General features: G+C 56.4%; 1 protein-coding gene and 1 long non-coding RNA gene across 2 annotated transcripts in view; one reads left to right on the top strand and one right to left on the bottom strand.

The window, feature by feature from the left end:
• Nucleotide 1: 1 nt before the first annotated feature.
• Nucleotides 2-5,012, bottom strand: LOC104695121. The gene is made up of 2 exons (XR_752799.4): nucleotides 2,441-5,012; nucleotides 2-1,947 (listed from the first exon to the last, which is right to left on the bottom strand). It is a non-coding gene; the product is annotated as an uncharacterized LOC104695121 (long non-coding RNA).
• A 2,753-nt stretch (nucleotides 5,013-7,765) lies between these two features.
• The window catches only part of LRRC7 (leucine rich repeat containing 7), a 102,150-nt gene continuing 89,556 nt past the window's right edge, over nucleotides 7,766-20,359 (top strand). The window contains exon 1 of the mRNA XM_039555870.1: nucleotides 7,766-7,825. Coding sequence (XP_039411804.1) covers nucleotides 7,801-7,825 — 25 coding nt within the window. The 5' untranslated portion in view covers nucleotides 7,766-7,800. The remainder of the gene's footprint in view (nucleotides 7,826-20,359) is intronic.

Raw genomic sequence — 20,359 nt, forward strand, 5'->3', positions numbered from 1 at the left:
CTTGGGGGGGAATTAAAAAGGTTTTACTTTGGCCAAAGAGGGGAACAACAGAGCTGGGCAGAATCCGTAGCTGCGAGCAGCCACTGGATCCCGGAGCAGTGGGAGCTCCTGGCTGCTGGGGTTGAGGGGGAATGTGTGGAGTCATCCGTGTCCCTGGGACAGAGGAGGATTCCAGCACTGGGGCAAATGGAACCTGGGTTCCTGCCATTCCCTATTCCCAAATTATGGTCCCCTCTGGAGCAAACAGAAGGGTTGAGAGCATTCCCACCAGGTCCCCTCTAAGTTGCAGCCTCTAAACTGAACTCGGGGACTTCCCAGGAAAGAAGCCCCATCCCTGTGTGGTTGGCAAACAAGGAGATGCAGGAATTGGACTGGGGAATGATTTGTTCATCCCAGTTTTCCTCACGTTATCCTATTCAGTAATTCCATGAGCCAGTCCAAGGGGAGCCATCACACCTCTCTGCCTTCCAGCCCTGCACGTGTGGCTCCTCAAGTGCCCTAATTCCGGCCCCAAATCCCAAATCCTCCATTTAATGGAGGGCCAGGAATCCTGAAATCCTGCTGCTAAAAGTGAGAGGAGCTCTGGATTCCCAAAGAACTGTTGGGATGGGCTGAGCCTCCCCATCCCACACGGCACATGGGGAAAGCCAAGCTCAGCCTCTCCACTGCTGCATTCCTGATTATTTTGACTCAAAAGAGCCTGGAGTAGGGACAAATCCATCATTCCTTTGGATAATTTGAATGTATGAGTGTGATTTTTAATACCCAGGCTTCTCCAGCTGCATCTTCCCATTTTTTATGACGTTTCTCCCCATTTTCTGGAGCAGGCCTATCAATTCTCAGCTGCTTTCTTCCTCTTGCTTAATTGAAAATGTCACTTCTTGTATTTAATGAGAATTCCTGCCCTATTCTAACCCTGTCAGAAGAGACTTTATCCCAAAGCTGGTCCTAAAAGCCCACTGCAAAAGTTTTTCTGCTGCCATAAATCCGTGAGGGATTCGGGAGAGCTGCTGGGGCTGACAAGGATTTGAACCCCGTGTGGGGAAATTACAGCTGGTTTTCCAATTTCTCTTCATCTCTGTATTAATTCCATATATTGTCCTTGCCCACCAGTGCTGCTCTTGGCTCTGTGCAGGGATACCGAGCCCCAGGATGGGAAAGGAGCTGGAGAAGCAGTGGGTGGGTGAGTCCCCATCCCTGGAGGGGTTTCACTGTGGATGTGGCACTTGGGGACGTGGGCAGGGGTGGCCTTGGCGGTGCTGGGACTCCTGCAGCTCCTGCCCCCGTGGTTCCCCCACTCCATGGCAATGTCATCCCTCTTCTTTTCCTTTTTATCTGGAAAGATGTGTGGAAAGGTTGGGAAATCTGCCCTGCAGACCAAGGCAGACGGGAAACAAACAGTTCCTGATGTTGCTGCCGCTGGTTTTGGGGATAATGGGGGAGCAGCGGTGGGGATGGGAGGGAGGGAAGGCTCTGATTCATAATTCCTCATCCCACAATGTTTACAGCACTTGGGCTGGGAAAAATACCTGTTCCCAGGAAGGATCCTCAATAGGCCTGGCTTTCTGCTCGCTGCCATTGCTTAGTAACAGCTCTATTTTTAAATGCTAAGAGGGTAATAGACCAAAAAACTGGGAGTTTACTCAGTCTCTGATCCAACAGGCACTAAACCCAGCGGGATGGGGCCGTTGGGATTGTGGGATTTGGGCCAGGAGCTGCCCACACCAACCTTCAATGCTTCCAGCTGGGTGAGGAAAACCCCAAAGTTGCCAAATCTGTGCAGTCCTCAGCTCGTGGTGACCTCCTGGGGAGGGCATCCTGTCCGTGTGAGGGGTGGGATGTTCCTGGGGCAGCCACGGGTGGGGAAGGAGAGTGCAGATGCAGGAACAGGAGATCTTCCGGGGGAACCTCCTTCCTTAGAGGATCTGCTTCCACCCCAGTGCCACTCTGGAAAGAAATCCTGGAGTCCCAGCCTGGTTTGGGTTGGGAGGCACCTCAAAGCCCATCCAGTGCCCCCCCTGCCATGGCAGGGACACCTCCCACTGTCCCAGGCTGCTCCCAGCCCCAATGTCCAGCCTGGCCTTGGGCACTGCCAGGGATCCAGGGGCAGCCCCAGCTGCTCTGGGCACCCTGTGCCAGGGCCTGCCCACCCTCACCGGGAACAATTCCTTCCCAATCTCCCATCCAGCCCTGCTCTCTTTCAGCTTAAAGCAAATCTCCAACCATTTCTGCTAAAATACATTCCCAGGAGTATCCAAACCTCCTAAAATCTGGTTTGGGAAGCAGCTTTTGCAAGCCCCATGGATCTGGGAGCAGCACCCGTTTTCCCACTGCCTGGATCCCATGCGGCTGCAGCGGGATGGCTGAGGCTGCCTCCTGCCATGGGATCTTCCCTCATGGAAAATACCAGGATAAATGGGATCAGTTGTTTTGGACTCACCCCTGTGCCCCATCCACTGAAGGTCATGGAATTTTATTCCTTTCCCTGGGCTTTGCAGCAGGCAGCAGAATTCCCTCCATCCAGGCCTGGCATGGATTATTCCTTTCCTTTCTCAAGGACACAGCAGATAAACTCCTGGAAATCCCTCGGGAGCACAGGAGGGAGAAAAGGAGAGCCAGGGGCTGATAAAGAGCTGGAGACAAGTCCCTGAAGCCTTGTGCCACCACCACCTACCCCTGTGGCTTTAACCCATTCCTACAAGGAATATGACATTAAACACACGCCCAGATCCCAGGCTTTGGGGATGAGGTGCCAAACCAAGGCTCAGGGCACAGCAAAGCCTTCGCTGTGTGCACGTCCCAGTGCCACCAGCCCCTCCTGCTGCAGAGGGCTCACTGGAAGGAAGCCACCAGGCAGAGGCAGGTGCTGGTTTATCCCTGAGATCTCCCAGCGACGCTGCTTTGGGAGCCCTGCCAGGCTGCAGCTGCCTCTGCCCGGCTCCTCTGCCCTGCCCACGGAGGGACCCGGAGCCTGGGCACGGCAGCTCCCCCAAAACCACCCCTAGAGGGGAAACCCTCTGCGGTGCCAACGCCCGGAGCACCAGGAGTGATTTAGAGCTGTTAATTATCAGAGCGTGGCAGGAAAAGAGGTGCCGTAAGGGAAAGCACGGAAGGTGTGTTACGGACACAGTCCCGAGGGTGGAAACGGCATTTCCCGGGATGCTCAAAGCCAGAGTGACCCCGGCAGTGAACCCTGATGGAGGAGAAAACGGGATCCGCGGGTGGAGGCTGTTCCTGGGAGGGAATGCTCGCTCCCGGCCGCTCCTGCAGCCGCCCTGGAGCTGTCCTCGGTGGCGTTTCTGGCAGCGCAGCCTTGCAGCTCCTCCCCGCACGCATGTGCTCCGCGCACGCCAGCACGTGGAGTCCCGGAGCATTCCAGGACCCTACAGATGGTCCACATCCTTAAAAACCCATCTCATTCCACCGCCGGGCACTCGCTTGTGAGCGGCACAAAGCCCAGCAGAGCGAGGCACCGCGTCCCCTCCCACGGCCGCACCAGCCCGCATCTGGCACAGGGGGATTATTTATCCCTGTTTTCCCTTTCCCATTGGGACTGACAGTGCTCAGGGGCCGTGGCTGCTCCCCCTCCCTCCCACCTCACCCCCACGGCCCGGATTTTAATTTTAGAGGCAGAGAAAATTCCCGTCTCTTAAAGGTCAGAAGGATGCGAAGGAGGGAACAGAGAGAGCCTGTTCCAGCGCGGCCACAGCGGAGCACACGGAGAGGCTTTGCTCCTGCTGCAGTGCCTGCAATGTATTTTTGCCACACGTTGCTGCAGAGTGCAGCCCACTGCAGCAAAGGAGGGGAGCGAATTCCCTTCGCTGGGCTGGGCGCTCCGAGGAGAGGCTCTGCACGAACGGAGCAGCCACCAAGCCTGCCAGCTCCGGCAGCAAACGCTGCTGGGGAGCCTCTGCAGCAGAGCCATCCCCGCTCCCCCGCGCTGGCAGAGCGGCTGGGAATGACCTTCAGCTGCTCTTCAGACGGCGAGAGTCGCGCCTGGATTGTGGGGAACGGAGAGGGAACCGTGTGGCTGAGAGGCAGCTGTGGCGAGACGAGAGGCAGGGATTTGAGTACTTTGGGCAGACCCGGAGAGCTCAGCTTCTCCAGGGAGGAATTAAATAGGAGGGAAGGGGTTTGTGCACCTCCTGATCGTCGGATGCCGGGAGCTTGGTTTGGAGGAGACAAAATGGAAAGGGGAGGATCAGGGATTCTTCTGACAACATTCCTGACCCCCGTGGCCAGCACTGAACATCCCAGCGGCTCCCAGCATACCCATGGAATCACGGAATCCCAGGCTGGCTTGGTCAGAAGGACCTTAAACCTCATCTCATTCCAGCAGGGACACCTCCCACCATCCCAGGCTGCATCCCGGAGCAGGAGATCGGGATTGCCCCAGCTCCTCTCCCAGATTCCTTTGTCTTTCTGGTGAGAGAGGGAAGAGGGAGCAGTTTAAGGTCCCTGGCTGTAATATTTTATAACAGGTTTTTAAAGTGCTTCCAGATGATGGAAATGGAATCATTTCAGTGTTAAAAGAAGAAATGAGTTGTTCCAGTTTGAAGAAGGGTTATCATTTTTGCAGATCCAGCCTGATGATGTCATCACTCCAGAAAAATGAACTTTTTCCTAATTTATCTTCAGTGCAGGGATGCAAATATCCCAAGTTATTCCAGTGGCTTCCCCTCAGTGCCGATGGCCCCATGCTCCTTCTCTCCTCCTGCACCCCATTTTTAACCCCAGCCCTTGCCAAGGTCCAGAGGCTCAGGTGACCCACGAGCTTCTCCAGCCCCTCAGATCCCTCTGCCAGGGAGGGAAGCTCATGAAGTGCCACCCAGATGGAAGAGCTCCGGCAATTCCTCATGGATAACCCCAATTATCCATCGATTGCACACCGGGGATGAGGAGGGAGGGCGGTGCCCGGCTGCTTTTTGGGTTTCCATGAAGATTTTCCTTCCTTTCCACCCCCGTTTTTCATCTCCTAAATTCTGCCTCAATCAAAATTCCCAAACTCAGTGACTTTTATGGGCAGAGCCTGCCAGGTCCCTCCTGCCCCACCCCTGTCACCCTCTCCCAGCCCCCAGCTGGACTCTTTGTCACATCCACCGGGTCCTACTCGGAAGCTGACCTAACACCCCCCCATGTCTGTGGCACCACGGCCGTGCCTCATCCCCTCCTCTCCATCCCACAGTGAAAGGCTCCAGAAATGGAGACCAGCTTTGCCTGGGAATATATCAAGTAGCACTGGAGAGAACTTGGAAAAACCAGAGGGGGAAAAAAATATATTGGGCATTCTAAAGGGAAGAGAAGCTGTGCAGCTCCAGCATTTATTGAATAGAAGGAGCTGTGTCCTTAAAGCTGTGCCTTCTCTCCATAGTCCAGACTTCTGAAAAAATGGGGGACAAAAATAGCTTTAATTCAAGGTTATCTGTGTGATGCTTTGATTTACCCCCCATCTTCCCAGCTGGACTCGACCAGACCCTTCTGAGCCCAGACTCGCAGAACCCTTTTAGGGAACACATCCAGCTTTCCTAGGAAATTTGCTGAAGGAATTAATGATTCTAAGCCTCGCCTTAGCCAAGCCCACAGCAGGGAAAGCGTTGTTTGTAGGAGCTTATCAGGGGAAATGCATGGAAGAGCAGCGGTAAAGCCCAGCTTAGGGACTTGTTCCACTGATCAGCGGGAGTTCCGCACCAGCAGAGTTCAGGGATGTGCCTGGCGTCCACATTTCTCACTGTTCTGGCCTGCTCTTTGCTGGCCTTGCTTTTCCTGCCTCCACTGGAGTCAGTGTCACTGTGAATTGGTGTGAGATGATGGGAGTTGGGGATTTAAGTTCCGCAGCTCCAGCCTTGCCCTTCCCAGCTCCTGGCCCAGGGAGTTTGGCCCCTGGGAAGGTTCTCACCTCCCCCTGCCCTCCTGCATCTCCCCCTGGCACATCTCTGTGTTTCTCCCACTCCACACTTGCCTTTGCAGGAAGGAAGGTCTCAATTTTGTACACAAGGGCTCGACTCTTCCAGGGCTTTTCCAGTTCCTTTGTGCCCTTCAAAATCTTGGTGTTTTTCAGGAATATCAGGAAGGAAAAGAACTCTCTGTTGTAACAAAAAATTCCTATCTTGTGCTACTGCAGATCTCCTGGGAGACAAATTTCCATCCCCTGCCTCCCAGAAGCTGCCCCTGTCCCAGCTGACACTGGACACCCTGAGATCAGAATCACTGGGTTGGGTTGGAATGGACCTCAAAGCCCATCCCATCCCACCCCTGCCATGGGCAGGGACACCTCCCACTGTCCCAGGCTGCTCCCAGCCCCAATGTCCAGCCTGGCCTTGGGCACTGCCAGGGATCCAGGGGCAGCCCCAGCTACTCTGGGTAACATCGAACCAGGGGATGCCCGCTTCGAGCACTGCAAAAATGTTGGTGGAGCAAAACTTTTCTGGGCTTAATTTCAGTTCCCACTCGGAGATGGAGAGAGTGGGAGAGACTGGGAGCATCCCCAGAGCAGGAATTCCTCCACCAGCGACAGGGAGAGGAGAGGTCATCAGTGCCATGGGATTATCCCCGTGCAACAGCCTGGAGAGCTCGCTGCTGCCATAAACCCTCCTGTGATCCTCTTCCAGCTCCTATAAATGCTTTCCCTCTCTGCTGCCAGGCAGATTCCACAGAGCTGGAAGAGCGAGGTGCTGACCTCACCCAGCCAGAGCTGTGAAGCCACCGTGTCACTGCAGCACTGCCCCGGAGCCGTGGGTGGCAGCGGCTGCCCCAGGGAGCCCGGGCTGGCCGGGAATGGGACACGGTGGGACCAGGGCTGGGCTCTGCTGCCTTTGGGAACAAAGAGTGGGATCCAAGAGCTGAGCAGCCCCAGGACTTGCTGCTGCCACAGCTGCTCTGAGGAGCACCAGGAGAAGCTGCAGGAGCCCAACCTCGTGGGCAGTGATGTGGTGAGAGGTGTCCCTGCCCATGGCAGGAGTGGAACGAGGTGAGCTCCCAACCCAACCCATTCCGTGTTTCCATGAACCCCTGGAGGGTCCCCGGGATCGCTCCAGGTCACACACAGACCCAGGGCAGGGTGGGAGTAGGGTGGGACATCCATGTGCGTGTCCTGCTTTGTCCCGCAGTGGGTGATGCTCGCGGGGATGGAGGACAGCCCGGACAGCCAGGACAGCCTCACCCGCGGGCACGATGCCCCTGCCAGGTGTTTCCCATCGCCCCCGCGGTTTTAGCCCGTGGCCTGCGACACCCCAGCCCGCAGAGGACATTGAGCTGTCACCACCTCTGCCCGCGCCGCTCCCGGGAGGCTGCGAGCCCCTTCCCGCTGCCCGGCCCCGCACCTTGGCCAGGGTGAGGAAATGGCTCCAGCCGTGGGAAGAGAGCGATGCGGCGGGCGGGGGCAGTCCGAGCGCGGGGCCGGGGGATGCTCCGGGGATGTTCCGCTCGCGGGGCGCCCCGTCGGGGCGGGGATGGGCGGCACCGCCTGCGCGCACCGCTCCGCTCCGCTCCGCATCCCCCGCACGCCCCGCACAGCATCCCCCGCCCCGCATCCTCCCCGCCGAGGGGGGGGGGGGGCGCGGCCGCGTCCCGCCCCCCCGCACCGCCCCTGCGCCGCCGCGGAGCGCAGCGCGGGCGCGCAGCGGGACCGGACCCGCCCCGCCGCCGCCGCCGCCGCCGCCGCCGCTTTGTGTCTGGGCGCCGCCCGCGGAGGCGGAGCGGGCCCGGCCCTGGGCTCCGCGGCGCGGCGGGGCGGGCGGCGGGACAGCCGCGGGCAGCCCCCGGCGGCGCCCGCGCAGCCCCCGCACCGCGGCTCGGCCGCGCATGGACGCGCGCTCCCGCCTGCACCGTGAGTAGCGGGGCCGGGGCGGGGGGGGCGCGCAGCCCCCGGGGATGCCCGGGCCGCCCACGCCCCCGGGCGCGGGGAGGGAGCGCGGGGCGGCTCCGCCGAGGACAAAGGAGCGCGGGGAGCGCAGCGCTCGGTGCGCGCAGCCCGGGCTCGCTCGGCGCGGAGCCGCCGCCCCCGCGCAGCCCCCGCGGCGCGCTGACAGCTCGGGCGCGATTCCCGGAACCTGCCTGCGACGGGGGTCGGGCTCGGCGCAGCTCCTGGAAAATTCTGCGCCCTTCGCAGCGCCGGTGCCGCCGCGGCGAGGCGCGGGGAGGTGCGGAGGAGGCTCCCCCCGCGCAGGGACATCGCCGCGGTCCCGCGTGGCGCCGCCGCTGCGTCCCTCGGCCGGCCCCGGCCCGTGTGTCCGTCCCGGCCGCCTGCGGAAGGCCGGCGGGTGCTCAAGTTGGGTGCCCGGGGTGTGGGGAGCAGCGGGGCGATGGGCAGCGGCTCATCCCCGTGCCGGGGGATTTGGGGGAAGCTGGGCAGGGCTGGGCCGTGGCGCTCGGAGCCCGCGTCCGCGGCCCCATGTCCGTGTCGCTGCCCGGGCACAGCGTGTGCCGAGGGCACCGAGCTGGGTTTGCTCGTTTTCTCTGGGAGGCTGGGCCGGGGAGGGTCATGGATAGGAGAGCCCTGCTGAAAGTTCCTCGGTTTTTGGGAAATAGAAACGGTCCGGTGGATATTTCTGCCGTGCCCCTCACTCCGTCTAAATCCCTTCCTTTTGCTCCTGTCCATCCATGATTTCCAGCTAAAAACTCCGGCCACGTGCCGTTGGTTGGTGTCTTTAACCTCAGGTGTTCCGCGTGAGAATAATCCTTAGGAACAGCTGAAATCCAACGCGTTTTCCTCACCATTCCATGACAAGAGAAGTGACTTAATCCGGTGGGTTTTGCTGTTCCGCATCTGCTCGCTCAGCTCCTCACGGAGGAGGGAGGGAGGGAGGGATGCTCGCTCGCCATGGCAACCTCCCGGCGCAGATTGCAGCCACTTCGGGGAAGTAGCAGGACTTGGGAAAGAAATAGGAACAGCTGATCTCAGAACCGGCATCGTCAGGGATGAACTGTGCATATTGGAAAGCATGACCTGTTTTTGGGAATGTTCTTATTGCCTCGGTTCGGAGGTGTGGGTGTGGAGAGGGAATGGGCCTCCAGGAGGTCACGGAGCTTCCTGTGGCTGCAGCCGCAGTGAAAGGAGGGCTCTTCATTTTCCAAACACTGTTAAGTCCTGTGATTATTCCAAAATTCAACGATTCTATAATCCAATACCATGCTGTGCCATGTTACCTTGGTGTCCCTGTGAACTCTAACCTTGGCCTGTATTCCATCTGTAAAACTTTTCCTTGGGTAAAGCAGCGTTTTTATTTTTTAATTACCTCACAGAGGAGGAGCTTCGTGCTTCTGTTCCACGGCTGATGTGAAATCCCTAAAAAAGGGGGGTTACATTACACTGATTTTCGCAGTTGCTGGAGTAACAAAACCATTCCTGAGTGCCTGGTGGATCCGAGGAGCTGCAGTTCAGGAGCAAACGCTGCAGAGAGCCGGGCTGGAGGCAGTGGAATCCCGGGAAGGAGGAGTGCTGCCTGCCCAGCAGCAAATTCCCCATTCCCTGGGCCTGCAGGAATTTGTCACTGCTTCCTAACAATGCATTAAAAATTGGTTAAAGTTTAAAATCCCACAGAGAGGATTTTAAAAGGAAGCTTGGCCGTTGCCCCGGAATATGCCAAGGCAGCAGCACCATTAGAGCCCCTAAAGTTCAGATTAACGAAATTAATCACCCCTGAGGTCTTTGCATCTGGACAAGGCTTTGCTGGGAGCGTTGGTCCTAAAGCAGAGACTCCAGGGATCCCAAACACAGCAGGACATGGAAATCCGTGCCAGGGGAGCAGGGCTGGACCCACCTCGGAGCGTGGCTCTGGCAGGACAGGCTGGGGCTGTGTGGGGGCAGCCCCAGTGTCCCCCCAGAGCCCCGTGGCCACTGAGCCACTCCAGCTCTGCCCTGTCCCCTGGGCCAGCACCATCCCCCCGGAGCTGCTGGGCCTTGGCAAACCTGGGAGAGGCCTGGGATCAGGGAGAGGAGACTGATGGACAGCAAGGCTTTCCCAGGGCTTCAGAAATGGTGAATTTTATCCACCCAGGGATTCAGGGAATTTTATCCTCCTGGAATTCAGCTGACACCCCCTCCCCTGGGTGATGGGGGAGCAGAGGCTCCATCCCTGGAGCTGCCCAGGAGCCCGGCCGTGGTCCAGGGCTGCCCACCTGGGCTGTTCCCACCTGGGAAAGGGCTGGGGATGTTCTGTGAGCAGGTGGAGGAGGAACTGCTCCCCTCCAGGGTGTGAATCCATCGGGCTGATCATCAGCACTGGGAAAGTCCGCTGGGACACAGCTGGGGGTGGGAACCCACCCCCAGCACCCCGTGAGGTGTCCCAGGAACATCCAGGGCCACTCGAGAATCCCAGTTAAGGATCTCGGTGGATGTGAGCCCAGCACAGCCCGAGCTCCTCGAGGTGGTACCAAGCCCTATTTAAAGATTTCCAAGAGCCACGATGTGTCCTTGGTTTTCATCTCAGCTCCCTCTAATTTTAGCGTGGTTTCCGTAGGCTTTCATTTGCAGATTGCATCAAATCCTAGGACAAGGCTTGCAGAACTCGGGGCTGGGTTGGGTTTTTTTTTCCCTGGGAATGCAGCAATTTGTCGAGAGCAGAGAAATCCTCCGTGTTTGACTGGGCAGAGCCGCCCCTCCTGGTGTGAGCTGCGGAGAAGTTGGGGAAGAGAGGAAGGTGGAGGGATGAGGAGGGATGGCTGGAAGCAGCTGGGAATGAGGCTGGGGAGGTCTGACAGCCCTGGGGAGAGGCTGCTGCCGGCAGGGCTGGAGCCAAGCGCAAAATTAGCGAAAGAAAGGAGCATTAAATCCCAGCGCTCTGGGAAGGGGGAGCAACTGCCGTGTTAATGGATCAGGTTCTGGCGAATAAAGAAGAAAAGAAGCTGTAAGCTCAGGAAGGCTCTTTTTTATTATAAGGAGGAGAACATTCCTCATCCTTTAGTTCCCTTGGATCCGGAGTGAATGACTTTAGAGCTACAGGAGTTTAAGCTCATCGGAGGAAAACGCTGCTTTTTTTTTTTTTTTTTTTCATTCCCCAAATATTTTGCTGGGGAAAAGATTTGGAAATAAGAGCTGGAGCGAAGAGAATCTGTGGAGAGCAAATTTAACCTTTTCTAGGCTAGGAACCAGTGGCCAGTGGGCAGAAATAATCTGAATTTCTCACCAATTGGGTGAAGGGGAGCAGCAGAGTTTATCCAGCCCCGGCAACCGGGATGTAGGGAGCAGCCGGTGGGACTGGGAGTGCCGGGCACATTCCCATGGCTGGGAATCCAGCGCTCGGCTCCGTGTCACGTGAATCGCCAGGCACCGCTCCTCTTCCGAGGATGCTGGAGATGTAAAGACGTCCTTGGGAGATCTCTGCTGCTCGGACTTGGATGCTCGGGAGCTCGGATTGAAATCAAGCAATCGGCCGAGGGATCCGCCGGGAATAAAATCCGGGATTAAGGAGCCTTTGGACAGCCGTGGGAGCTCGGGAATCGTCCCCGTGGGACAGCGAGAGCAGCGGGGCAGGCAGAGCATCCATCTGCTGCTGCCACGGAGCCGCGCCGGCGGCTCAGGCACCCAGCCCGGTCCCGGAGCTGCCCTGGAGCGCAGGGTCCAGCGGGATTTAAAGCTTGGATCTCTTGGATCGGCTCAGCCCGGGATTGTTTCGCAGCCGCTCATTCCACAGCACCACTTTGCTGGGCACTTTTTTTTTTTTTTTTTTTTTTTTTTTTTGTCGCTTCGAAATTTTTGCTGCGGCGGCCTGAGGGCAGCCCGCGAAGGAAGGGATGGCATGGCACGGGCAAGGCGGCATTCCCGAATTCCCTCCGAGAGGAACCCGCCGGGGCAGCGGATTCACCCCTCCCCTGAGCTACGGCAGGAGCCGGGAGCGGGGCCGGCGCCGGCGCTTGGTGTCCCTGCTGCAGAACCCATCCCTGCTCTGCAGAGGTGCTGGGGCTGGGGGACAGAGCCGAGGGGACACGGCCCGGGGGGGACACACCTGGTGGCTTCGGGGGGACAGACTCTGCGGGGCTGGGCAGCTGCTGCCGGGGGGACGCAGCTCGGGGCAGGGGGACCTTGGTGGCTTTGAGGGGGGGACCAACCCTGGTGGGAGATGAGGAGCTGCTGCCAGGGCAGGGGGATCTCGGTGGCTTAGGGGGCCGAGGAGCCAAGCTGTGGCTGCCAGGAGCTCTGTCTCCATCTCTTCCCAGGTCAAACCATTCCCTCCCATTCCCTGCTTCTCTTGCTTTTTTTCCCAAATTTAAAAAAATCAGCTCCATCCAGACACATCCGTAAGTTCTGTTCCCAACACCCCCTTCCATCTTCCCTTCGCTGTTGCCCTTCTCAGTGCTGACCTTTGAAGAGTCTTTGGGGCAGAGGTTCCTCAGCCCTGGGAGATGTTTGGGAGATGTTTTTGGCCCCCTGCTCCTGCCAGAAGGGCACTTTGCCAGCCTGGACCAGAGGGGCAGGTGGGGGTGGTGATGGAGCGATGCTGGGAATGGAGGGATTAGGTTGGGAAGGGGACACTCACTTCATAATTAGCGTTAAAATCAGGACTTGGACTTTGATGATCCTCCCAGCTGGGGATATCCTGGTTCTATCCTCCTGAAGGTGTTGGAATCTCGTTGCACTTTGATTTCGCCCCAGGTATTTGCTGTGTGTGCGGCGTCCCCACCTCGAGGCAGCTCTGCCTGTTGTTCCAAGAAATATTCCTACATTTTCCAGCCTGAGCACTAAATTGGGGGCTTTCAGCAGCTCCCTAATTATGTGAGACATTTTTTGTATTTAACAAATGGTTCTGATTCCTGCCAGCACTTCAGCCCGGTGTTCCAGGCCCGTGGGTGTCAGGGAACAGAACATATTTCTGTGTCTGTGAATATGATCCCACACGTTGTCTTAAGTGGGAAAATGTTCACAGCCCTTATATGGAGAAGGTTTTTTTTTTTTCCCCTAAATCCATCAGTGCTTTCTCCTGCAGTACTAACGCAGTTTGATCTTCCTGGTGCTCTCCAGGCTGGATTAGGAAGCAGAAATACGCAATGGGCTTTCTTCTTTTCCTGGCAAAAGCGTGGCGTGACCTGCTCTGCCCTCAAGGAATTGGGCCTGCAAGTGGGGGATGCTTCTCCGCACCTGCAGAGCTGCCAAGTGCAGGTACCTGGGAGCAGCCAGGTGCTGTTTCTCCTGGAACTGTGCATCCCTCCTTCCCCCTGGCTGGGAGCTCCCACCCCCAGCCGTGTTGGTGGCATTGCTGCAGCCTCCTGGCTGTGCTGGCAGCCGGGAATGGTGGAAGGAGCTGGGATGTGTCACGGCACGGTGACGTGTCCCACAGCGGGGCCCTGCTCCCCACCCCTGTGCCAGGGGGATTTTGCCGTGTGACGCAGGGAAACGTAGGGAATACAGGAGTTCTGGGAGCACTGCACGGTGTCCTGAGGGAACATGGGTGAGAGGATGGATACAGACCCATGGAACAAAGGGGGAGGAGTTCCTTAGGCTGGTGAAAGGGTGGAATTACCTTCCAATGGATTTTGTCCAGGAACACTCATGGCTGCATGAAGTATTCCTGCCCAGGGGCATCACTCCCAAATCCTTTGGGGTTTTGTGATCGTCATGGGAGGAGCAGGAGTGGAGTGAGGCTTGTTCTGTGCTGGTTCCTGGGAAAGCTGAGGCCGCAGGGGAGGATGGCCAGGCTGGAGTGGCCGTGGTCACTCAGGGTGTGGCTGTGGGGTCACCCACGCTCCAGGGTCCCTGCCCCATGGGAAGGTCTGCTGGGAGAGAGGGGAGAGGGATGGCAGAGCAGGGATGCTGTTGGCTCTGGGCCAGTCAGGCCCAGAACCAGGGAATGGCTGGGGATGGAAGGAACCTCTGGAGATCATCCAGTGCAACCTCCCTGCCCACCAGGGTCACCCAGTGCTGGTGACACCGGAACATGTCCAGGTGGGTTTGGGATGTCTGCAGAGAAGGAGACCCCACAGCCTCTCTGGGCTCTGCTCAGGGCTGGGCCCTGCCCAGGGCAGCAGTTCTGCCTCCTGTGCAGGGCAATTCCTGGGCTCAGGCCCTGCCCGTGGCTCTGGTGCCGCTGCCGGGCCCCGGAGCAGAGCCCGGGCCCTGCCCTGAGCCCTCCCTGCAGCCAGGGACAGCCAGGGCTGAGGGCCCCTCTCAGCTGGGGCTCCTCTCGAGGCTGAGCAGCCCCGGCTCCCTCAGCCTGTCCTGGGCACGGAGCTGCTCCAGGCCCTTCCTCAGCTGCGCAGCCTCCGCCGGCCCCGCTCCAGGAGCTCCCTGGCCCTGCTGGGCTGAGGAGCCAGAGCTGGGCACGGCACCCCAGAGGTGCCCCCAGGGCTGGGCACAGGGGCAGGATCCCTCCCTGCCCTGCTGGGAATGCTCTTCCCAATGCACCCCAGGATCCCATTGGGCACCGCTGGCTCAGGGACAGCTCGCCGTCCCTCAGGATCCATTGGGCACCGCTGGCTCAGGGACAGCTCGCCGTCCCTCAGGATCCCGTTGGGCACCGCTGGCTCAGGGACAGCTCGCCGTCCCCAGGGTCCTTCTCCAGGGATTCCTGCTGGATGTGTCATTTTGGGAATGATGTTCTCCATGAACCTTGAGCACCAGCACAGTGAATACACTGGATTTGTAGGAATTTTTCTTGGGACCATAGAACAGGGTTTTCTGTACTTGTTGTTCTGGGGGTGCAGACTCTGCAGTATTTTTCTCAGGGTTTTTTTTCCCAGCAAAGCCACTTTTCAGGATTCCTGCAGAAATACCCAGGAAAGAGGCCACACTAAAAACTGGGAGCACATCAGCTTTCCAGCCTGGGCACAGAAAATCCTGAAAACAAGGAATTCTGTGCATTTTCCAGGGCTGTCCTTGTCTCCACCTGTCAGGGAAAGGCACTCTTTTACTGGGATGTCATTCCCACTCTGCTGGATGAACATTTCCAATTGTGATGACAACCATGTGGGAACTTGGACAAGTGGAACGTGGAGCTGCAGGAGCTGCCAGGCAGAGGCCTTTCAGCAGAGCTGCTGTTTTGGGGGGACACATTCAGCACCAGTAGGTGTGAGGCAAGGTGTCAGCCTGGATTTAATCCAAGACATCCTGGGTTTGGAGTGGTGGCTTTGGATAAATCTCATCCCCAAGGTCACTCTGTATCCATGGGGAGGGCTGGGAAAATCCACACACAAAGGACTTGTCTGATTTGTTTCCTTCCTCAGTTTTTTTGTTCCAACTGATTTTGTGGGAAATGCAAACTAGGGCGGGAGTAAGGAGGCAGGAGAGTGGTACTCCAGGGAGGTTTGGAGTGCCCATCCCTGGAGGTGTCCAAGGAAGGGCTGGAGGTGGCACTCAGGGCTCTGGGCTGGGAACAAGGTGGGCATTGGTGATCTTGGAGAGCTTTTCCCCAATAATTCTGGGATTCTGTTTCTCAGGATTTGCATCTCCTCTGTGCAGCTCCCACAGCTGGAATATCATCCATAGGGTTGGTGAAGGCAGGAAAAACCTCCCTGGTGTCAGCTGTCAGATTAGCTGGGACTGGGTGAATCTGAATTCCTTCTGCTGGATTTGGTCCTGCCTGGTCACCTGAACTCATCATTCCAGGGAGGGAGTTGCAGTAACCAACATTTCCCTGCTGGATTTCCAACAGAGAGTGCCTGGAGATTGTGGGGTGGGAAGAGCTTTTAATATTAGGGCACTTGCTGTCAGCTGTGAACTGTGATTTCCAGTGATTATTTGTTTCCTCCTAGCTCCTGGGCAGCTCATCCCCACATCCAAACACATCTGCCTTTTACTCAGCCTGACTGAATTCCTCTCTGCCCAGGAGTGTCTGCCCAGATGTGGGAGATCTGACTCTGAGCTATCCCACAGCTTGTTCCTGCTCTCTGGAATACCCAGAAGGTCAAATCCCACTCCTTTGTGTCCTCGTAATTTAACTGGAGTCAGGAGAGCTCCACAGAGTGCATTCCTTGGATCCCAGTGCGGACAGGAGGGTGCTAGACCTGTGGGAGCTCTTGGGTGAATCAAGTGCTCTGTTGAGAGACTCATCCATGTTTGTCTTAAAAAAGCTTCCAAAATTCCCTCTGGAGCAGCTCCAACCCAGCTAATTCAAACAGGAATTAAAATGGGACTTTGAAATGGAAGCAGAAATATAATAAACAGAAAATAAAGCAAATAAGTATTGAAATAGAAATAAAACACAGAGCGGTGACTGCTGCCACCGTTTAACTGCAGATCCAACATGAACACTTCTTAATTAAGGAGTGGAAAAAGCTAATTAGCAAACTGCATCATGGCATTGTTGTGGAGATGAGGGCTTTGTTATTAAAGTTGCTTTGAGGAAGCATGCCAGGAAAGAAATCCAGGTTTCCTGGAAGATCTGTAATGATTTTGTAATGGATTTCCTGGAGCAGGATTTTTAATTTTATGGGATTTCAGCTGCTTGTGTGTTTGTGATTTATTTGTCAACAAGGGGAGCAAAAGCCAGGTTTGTTTGGAGTGGTTCTGAGAGTCCAGAGACAAGGTTTAGTGGGTGGAGTGCACTGGATCTAAAGGAACTCGAGCCGTGGTTTATTCTGCACGGGTAAATCGGGAATTAGGGATGGAATTCGAGGAGCTTTGGGGGTTGGAGATGAGCTGAGGCTTGGAATGAAATGATCTTCCACAGAATCCCAGAATACGCTGAGTTGGAAGGGACCCTCGGGATTATTGAGCCCAACTCCCGTCCCTGTACAGGACGTCCCACGAAATCCAAGTGGGAATCCCAAAAAGGGGGAAAACACCCCAAAAAGCTGTGGAATCCAACCCAGCCCATCCCAGGATTCTGCAATTTGGAACAAAATCCTGCAACTCATGTGAAAGTTACGTGACCTTAATTTTCACAGGTTCAGACAAATCACTGATAACTTTAGTCCAGGGCACGTGGAGAAGCTGAGAACGGGAGGCATCCTTTTCCATAGGAATTCTTGGATTAGGCAGTGTCCATACGAAGCAGGAATCAGCCGGGATCTGTCCCGGCGTGGAGCAGTCTCTGACAACGAGCCCAGCCCGCTCTTCCCTCGGAGTGCCCAGCGCTGGTCCCCGGGCTGAGCTGGGAGGTGGTCGGTGCCCTCCGGGCAGGAGGGGCGCTGGCCCCTGCCGGTGAATTCCCTTTTCCCTGCTCGGGAAGCAGATTGTTCCCTGTTCCGGAGCCAGGGCTGCCCCGGCTGTGCTGCCAGCCCCGAGCCAGGCTCCTGCTGCTCGCATTTGCAGCTTCATTTCACCTGGGACAGTGCCTGGAGCAGCCCCGTGGGAGCCTGGAGCAGCAGAGCTTTGTGGATGAGATAATCAGCAACTCCTGAAAGTGATGAAATAAAGGTGGCATCTCCCAGCAGCGTTCTGCCGTGGTTTTGATGGATTGTTTGAGTGTTTTCCGGAGACTTTCCATACTGGGAGCAGCAGGCAGAGCATTAAATCCAGGAACCCCAGGGCCTGCTGAAGGTCAGCATTCCCTGTGTCAGCTGCAGGGCTGTGGATCCAGCACAAATATTGCAATTTTTATGTTCGTGGGGTGGTTTTTGTCCTTTTTCCTCCTTTTTCTTCAGTTTAATTGATGCAGCGTTCTGTAAAATAAGTGGGGGGAGAAGTTGTGGCAGAGAACCAATTTTGGGATTTCTCTTCCGTGTATTCCCTGTCTCCTGTGAAGCTGTGTGTCTGACATTTGGATTCCTTCTTTGACCTTTTGGTAGAGCAGCTTTTCACAGAATCCTGGACTGGTTTGGGTTGGAAGGGACCTTAAAACTCATCCCATCCCACCCCTGCCATGGGCAGGGACACCTCCCACTGTCCCAGGCTGCTCCAACCTGGCCTTGGACACTCTCCAGGGATGGGGCAGCCACAGCTGCTCTGGGCACCCTGTGCCAGTGGGAGATGTTAAAATCCCGATTTTAAGTTTAACATCATCAACAAAGTTCTCCAAAGACTCCTCTGACCCTTTGCCCTCAGTGTGGTGGTTTCTGGGAGGACAAAAATTCATCTTTCTTTAGAAAGGTTGAGCCCTTAAAAATCCCATTCCTTTAGCTATTGATGGTAATTAAGAGGGTTAATTAATCAGGGTTTCCTTCAGGGCTGTGGCAGCACTAAAGCACAGGAAGGTGAATGTCCCAGTGTGATTCCAGCTGCATGGAAGGAGCCACAAGGATCACCCAGTCCCACTCCTCAGGGAATGGCATATCCCGGGATCACACCCAGGTCTGGTGTTAGCAGCTCCCTGATCCTGGAATGTGCCGGGATCTGGGATAAGCTCTGGGATTCAGGGTGGGCACTGCCTGCCCTGCTCCTCCTCACAGCGGGGCAGGTGAGGCAGCGCTGGCACCTCTGTGGGTGGCTGTGGCAGGAGGTGACAGGTGCCACCTCGCCCACGCTGGGCACGCTCCTCCCACCTGTGGGAAGCCCTGGAGGCTTTGCCAGGGACCGTGAATCGCTGGATCAGGGGTTTAAGGACTGTGCTCTCCAGCCTGATCCCAGCCCAATTCCACACCCAGCCCAGGCTGGCATTCCTGCCTGTCCCATCTGCAGGAGCAGCACTGACACACCATCCCAAAGTTCGTCCTAAGCCCTTGCACGAACCAGAGCTTATTTCAAATCTGGGAGTGCAAGCACTGAATATTTGGAATATTTTAGGGATCGGAGCCTGTGTGCCTTTGGCAGCTGGGGTTTGGGTTTGGAGTTTGGTGGGGATTGGTTTGGGATTTTTTTGGTAATGTTCATTGGCATCGCCAGGCACTTTCCTTTAAATTTTTTTGGATTTTTCCCTTTTCAGTTTGGTCTGAATGACCTTTGTTTGTTGTGAGCTGAACATGTTTGTGTTTGATGTCTGGGTGAGGGTTTTGTTACCCTGTGAAGGGGACGATGCTGCAGGGGGAGGATTAAACCCAGGGCTCGTTATTTTACGTATTCTGGGACTTTTCACCCTAAAATGGAGGTTGTACTTCCCACTTTCAGCCTGGAGCAAAGGAGGCTCAGGGGGGACCTTGTGGCTCTGCACAAGTCCCTGACAGGAGGGGGCAGCCGGGGGGATCGGGCTCTGCTGGCAGGGAACAGGGACAGGAGGAGAGGGAACGGCCTCAGGCTGGGCCAGGGCAGGCTCAGGGTGGACATCAGCAGGAATTTCTGCATGGAAAGGTGGTGGAATTGCCTGGGGACGTGGTGGAGTCCCCATTCCTGGAGAGATTTCACAGCCCTGTAGATGTGGCACCAATGGAATAAAGGTCCCTGTCCATTCTCCTCAACGGGAATTTGGGATGAACTCCAATGGGGGAATGCAAGAATTCCAGCGATTCCAGAAGAAACTCTCAGGCACTCTGTCTGTCCCTGAAAGGCTTTGTTCCTTGTGATGATTTCCAACATTGCTTCCAGTTCCACAGGTTTTAAAAATATCCTTCCCAGTTTTGGTAGGAGGAAGTTTTCCTGTAGGAAAAGCGAAATGACCATAAAAGGCTTGTTATTAAATCTTACGAGCTCGGTGTTTTTAATTTAACTTGTTACATCATAGGAGTGTGAACTCATTAAACTTCCTATTCTTATATGTGGGATCTATTTTAGCTGATGAATCTCTAAGAAAAAGGTTGGAGATGCGTCAGCAGCTCCTGTGGCTCTCTGGGAGGAAAATACATGGAATTAAAAAGGACTGTATGGAAGGGAAGGCAGCAGTGCCTGTGTCCTTCATCCTGCTGGACAAAGAGCTCACTGGGAGGAGGGGACAGACCCCGACCATAGCCCGGGGGGCACACTGAACACCTTGGAATCTTCTCATTCCCTTTCCAGCTCTCTGGATGTGTCTTATCCTCGGTATAGTTGGGATTAGTGAGGAACCTTCACCCAGTTCAGCCCCTCTGAGCCTCTTGCAGTGCTTTTGCTTGACTTGCCCAGCACTTGGGTGGCCCTGGCTGGCTGTCCCTCGGTCCCTGCCCTCTGAGCGTGTGTATTTCTGCCAACACCTCACATTTGAGGTTCTCTTGCAGCATTATTAGCAACAAACCTGCTTTACAAAGACCTGAGCTGTGCAAAATGGGTCTTTTATGGGTTTTATCCCAGCGCAGGAGAACGTTGCTGGGGGGGCTGGTGCTTTGGAGTGAGGGTCTGGGGAACGCCCCTGCCCCTCCCCAGGGCCTGTGGCACTGCTGAGGACAGGCCCAGCTCTGGCTGTGCTCTGCGCTTTTTATTCTCCTTTTATTCCGACAGCCCAAGCAGATATTGCTCCCTGCTGTCCCAACCCCCTCTGCAGCACAGTCCCAGGGGCACCTGGCACTCCTCCCTTTGGCTTTCCCGGAGGTTTGGAACTTAAATTTTGTTTGGGTTGGAAGGGACCTCAAAGCTCATCCAGTGCCACCCCTGCCATGGCAGGGACACCTCCCACTGTCCCAGGCTGCTCCAAGCCCCAATGTCCAG

Source organism: Corvus cornix, chromosome 8 (genome assembly GCF_000738735.6).
Source record: "Corvus cornix cornix isolate S_Up_H32 chromosome 8, ASM73873v5, whole genome shotgun sequence".
Classification (NCBI taxonomy): domain Eukaryota; kingdom Metazoa; phylum Chordata; class Aves; order Passeriformes; family Corvidae; genus Corvus; species Corvus cornix.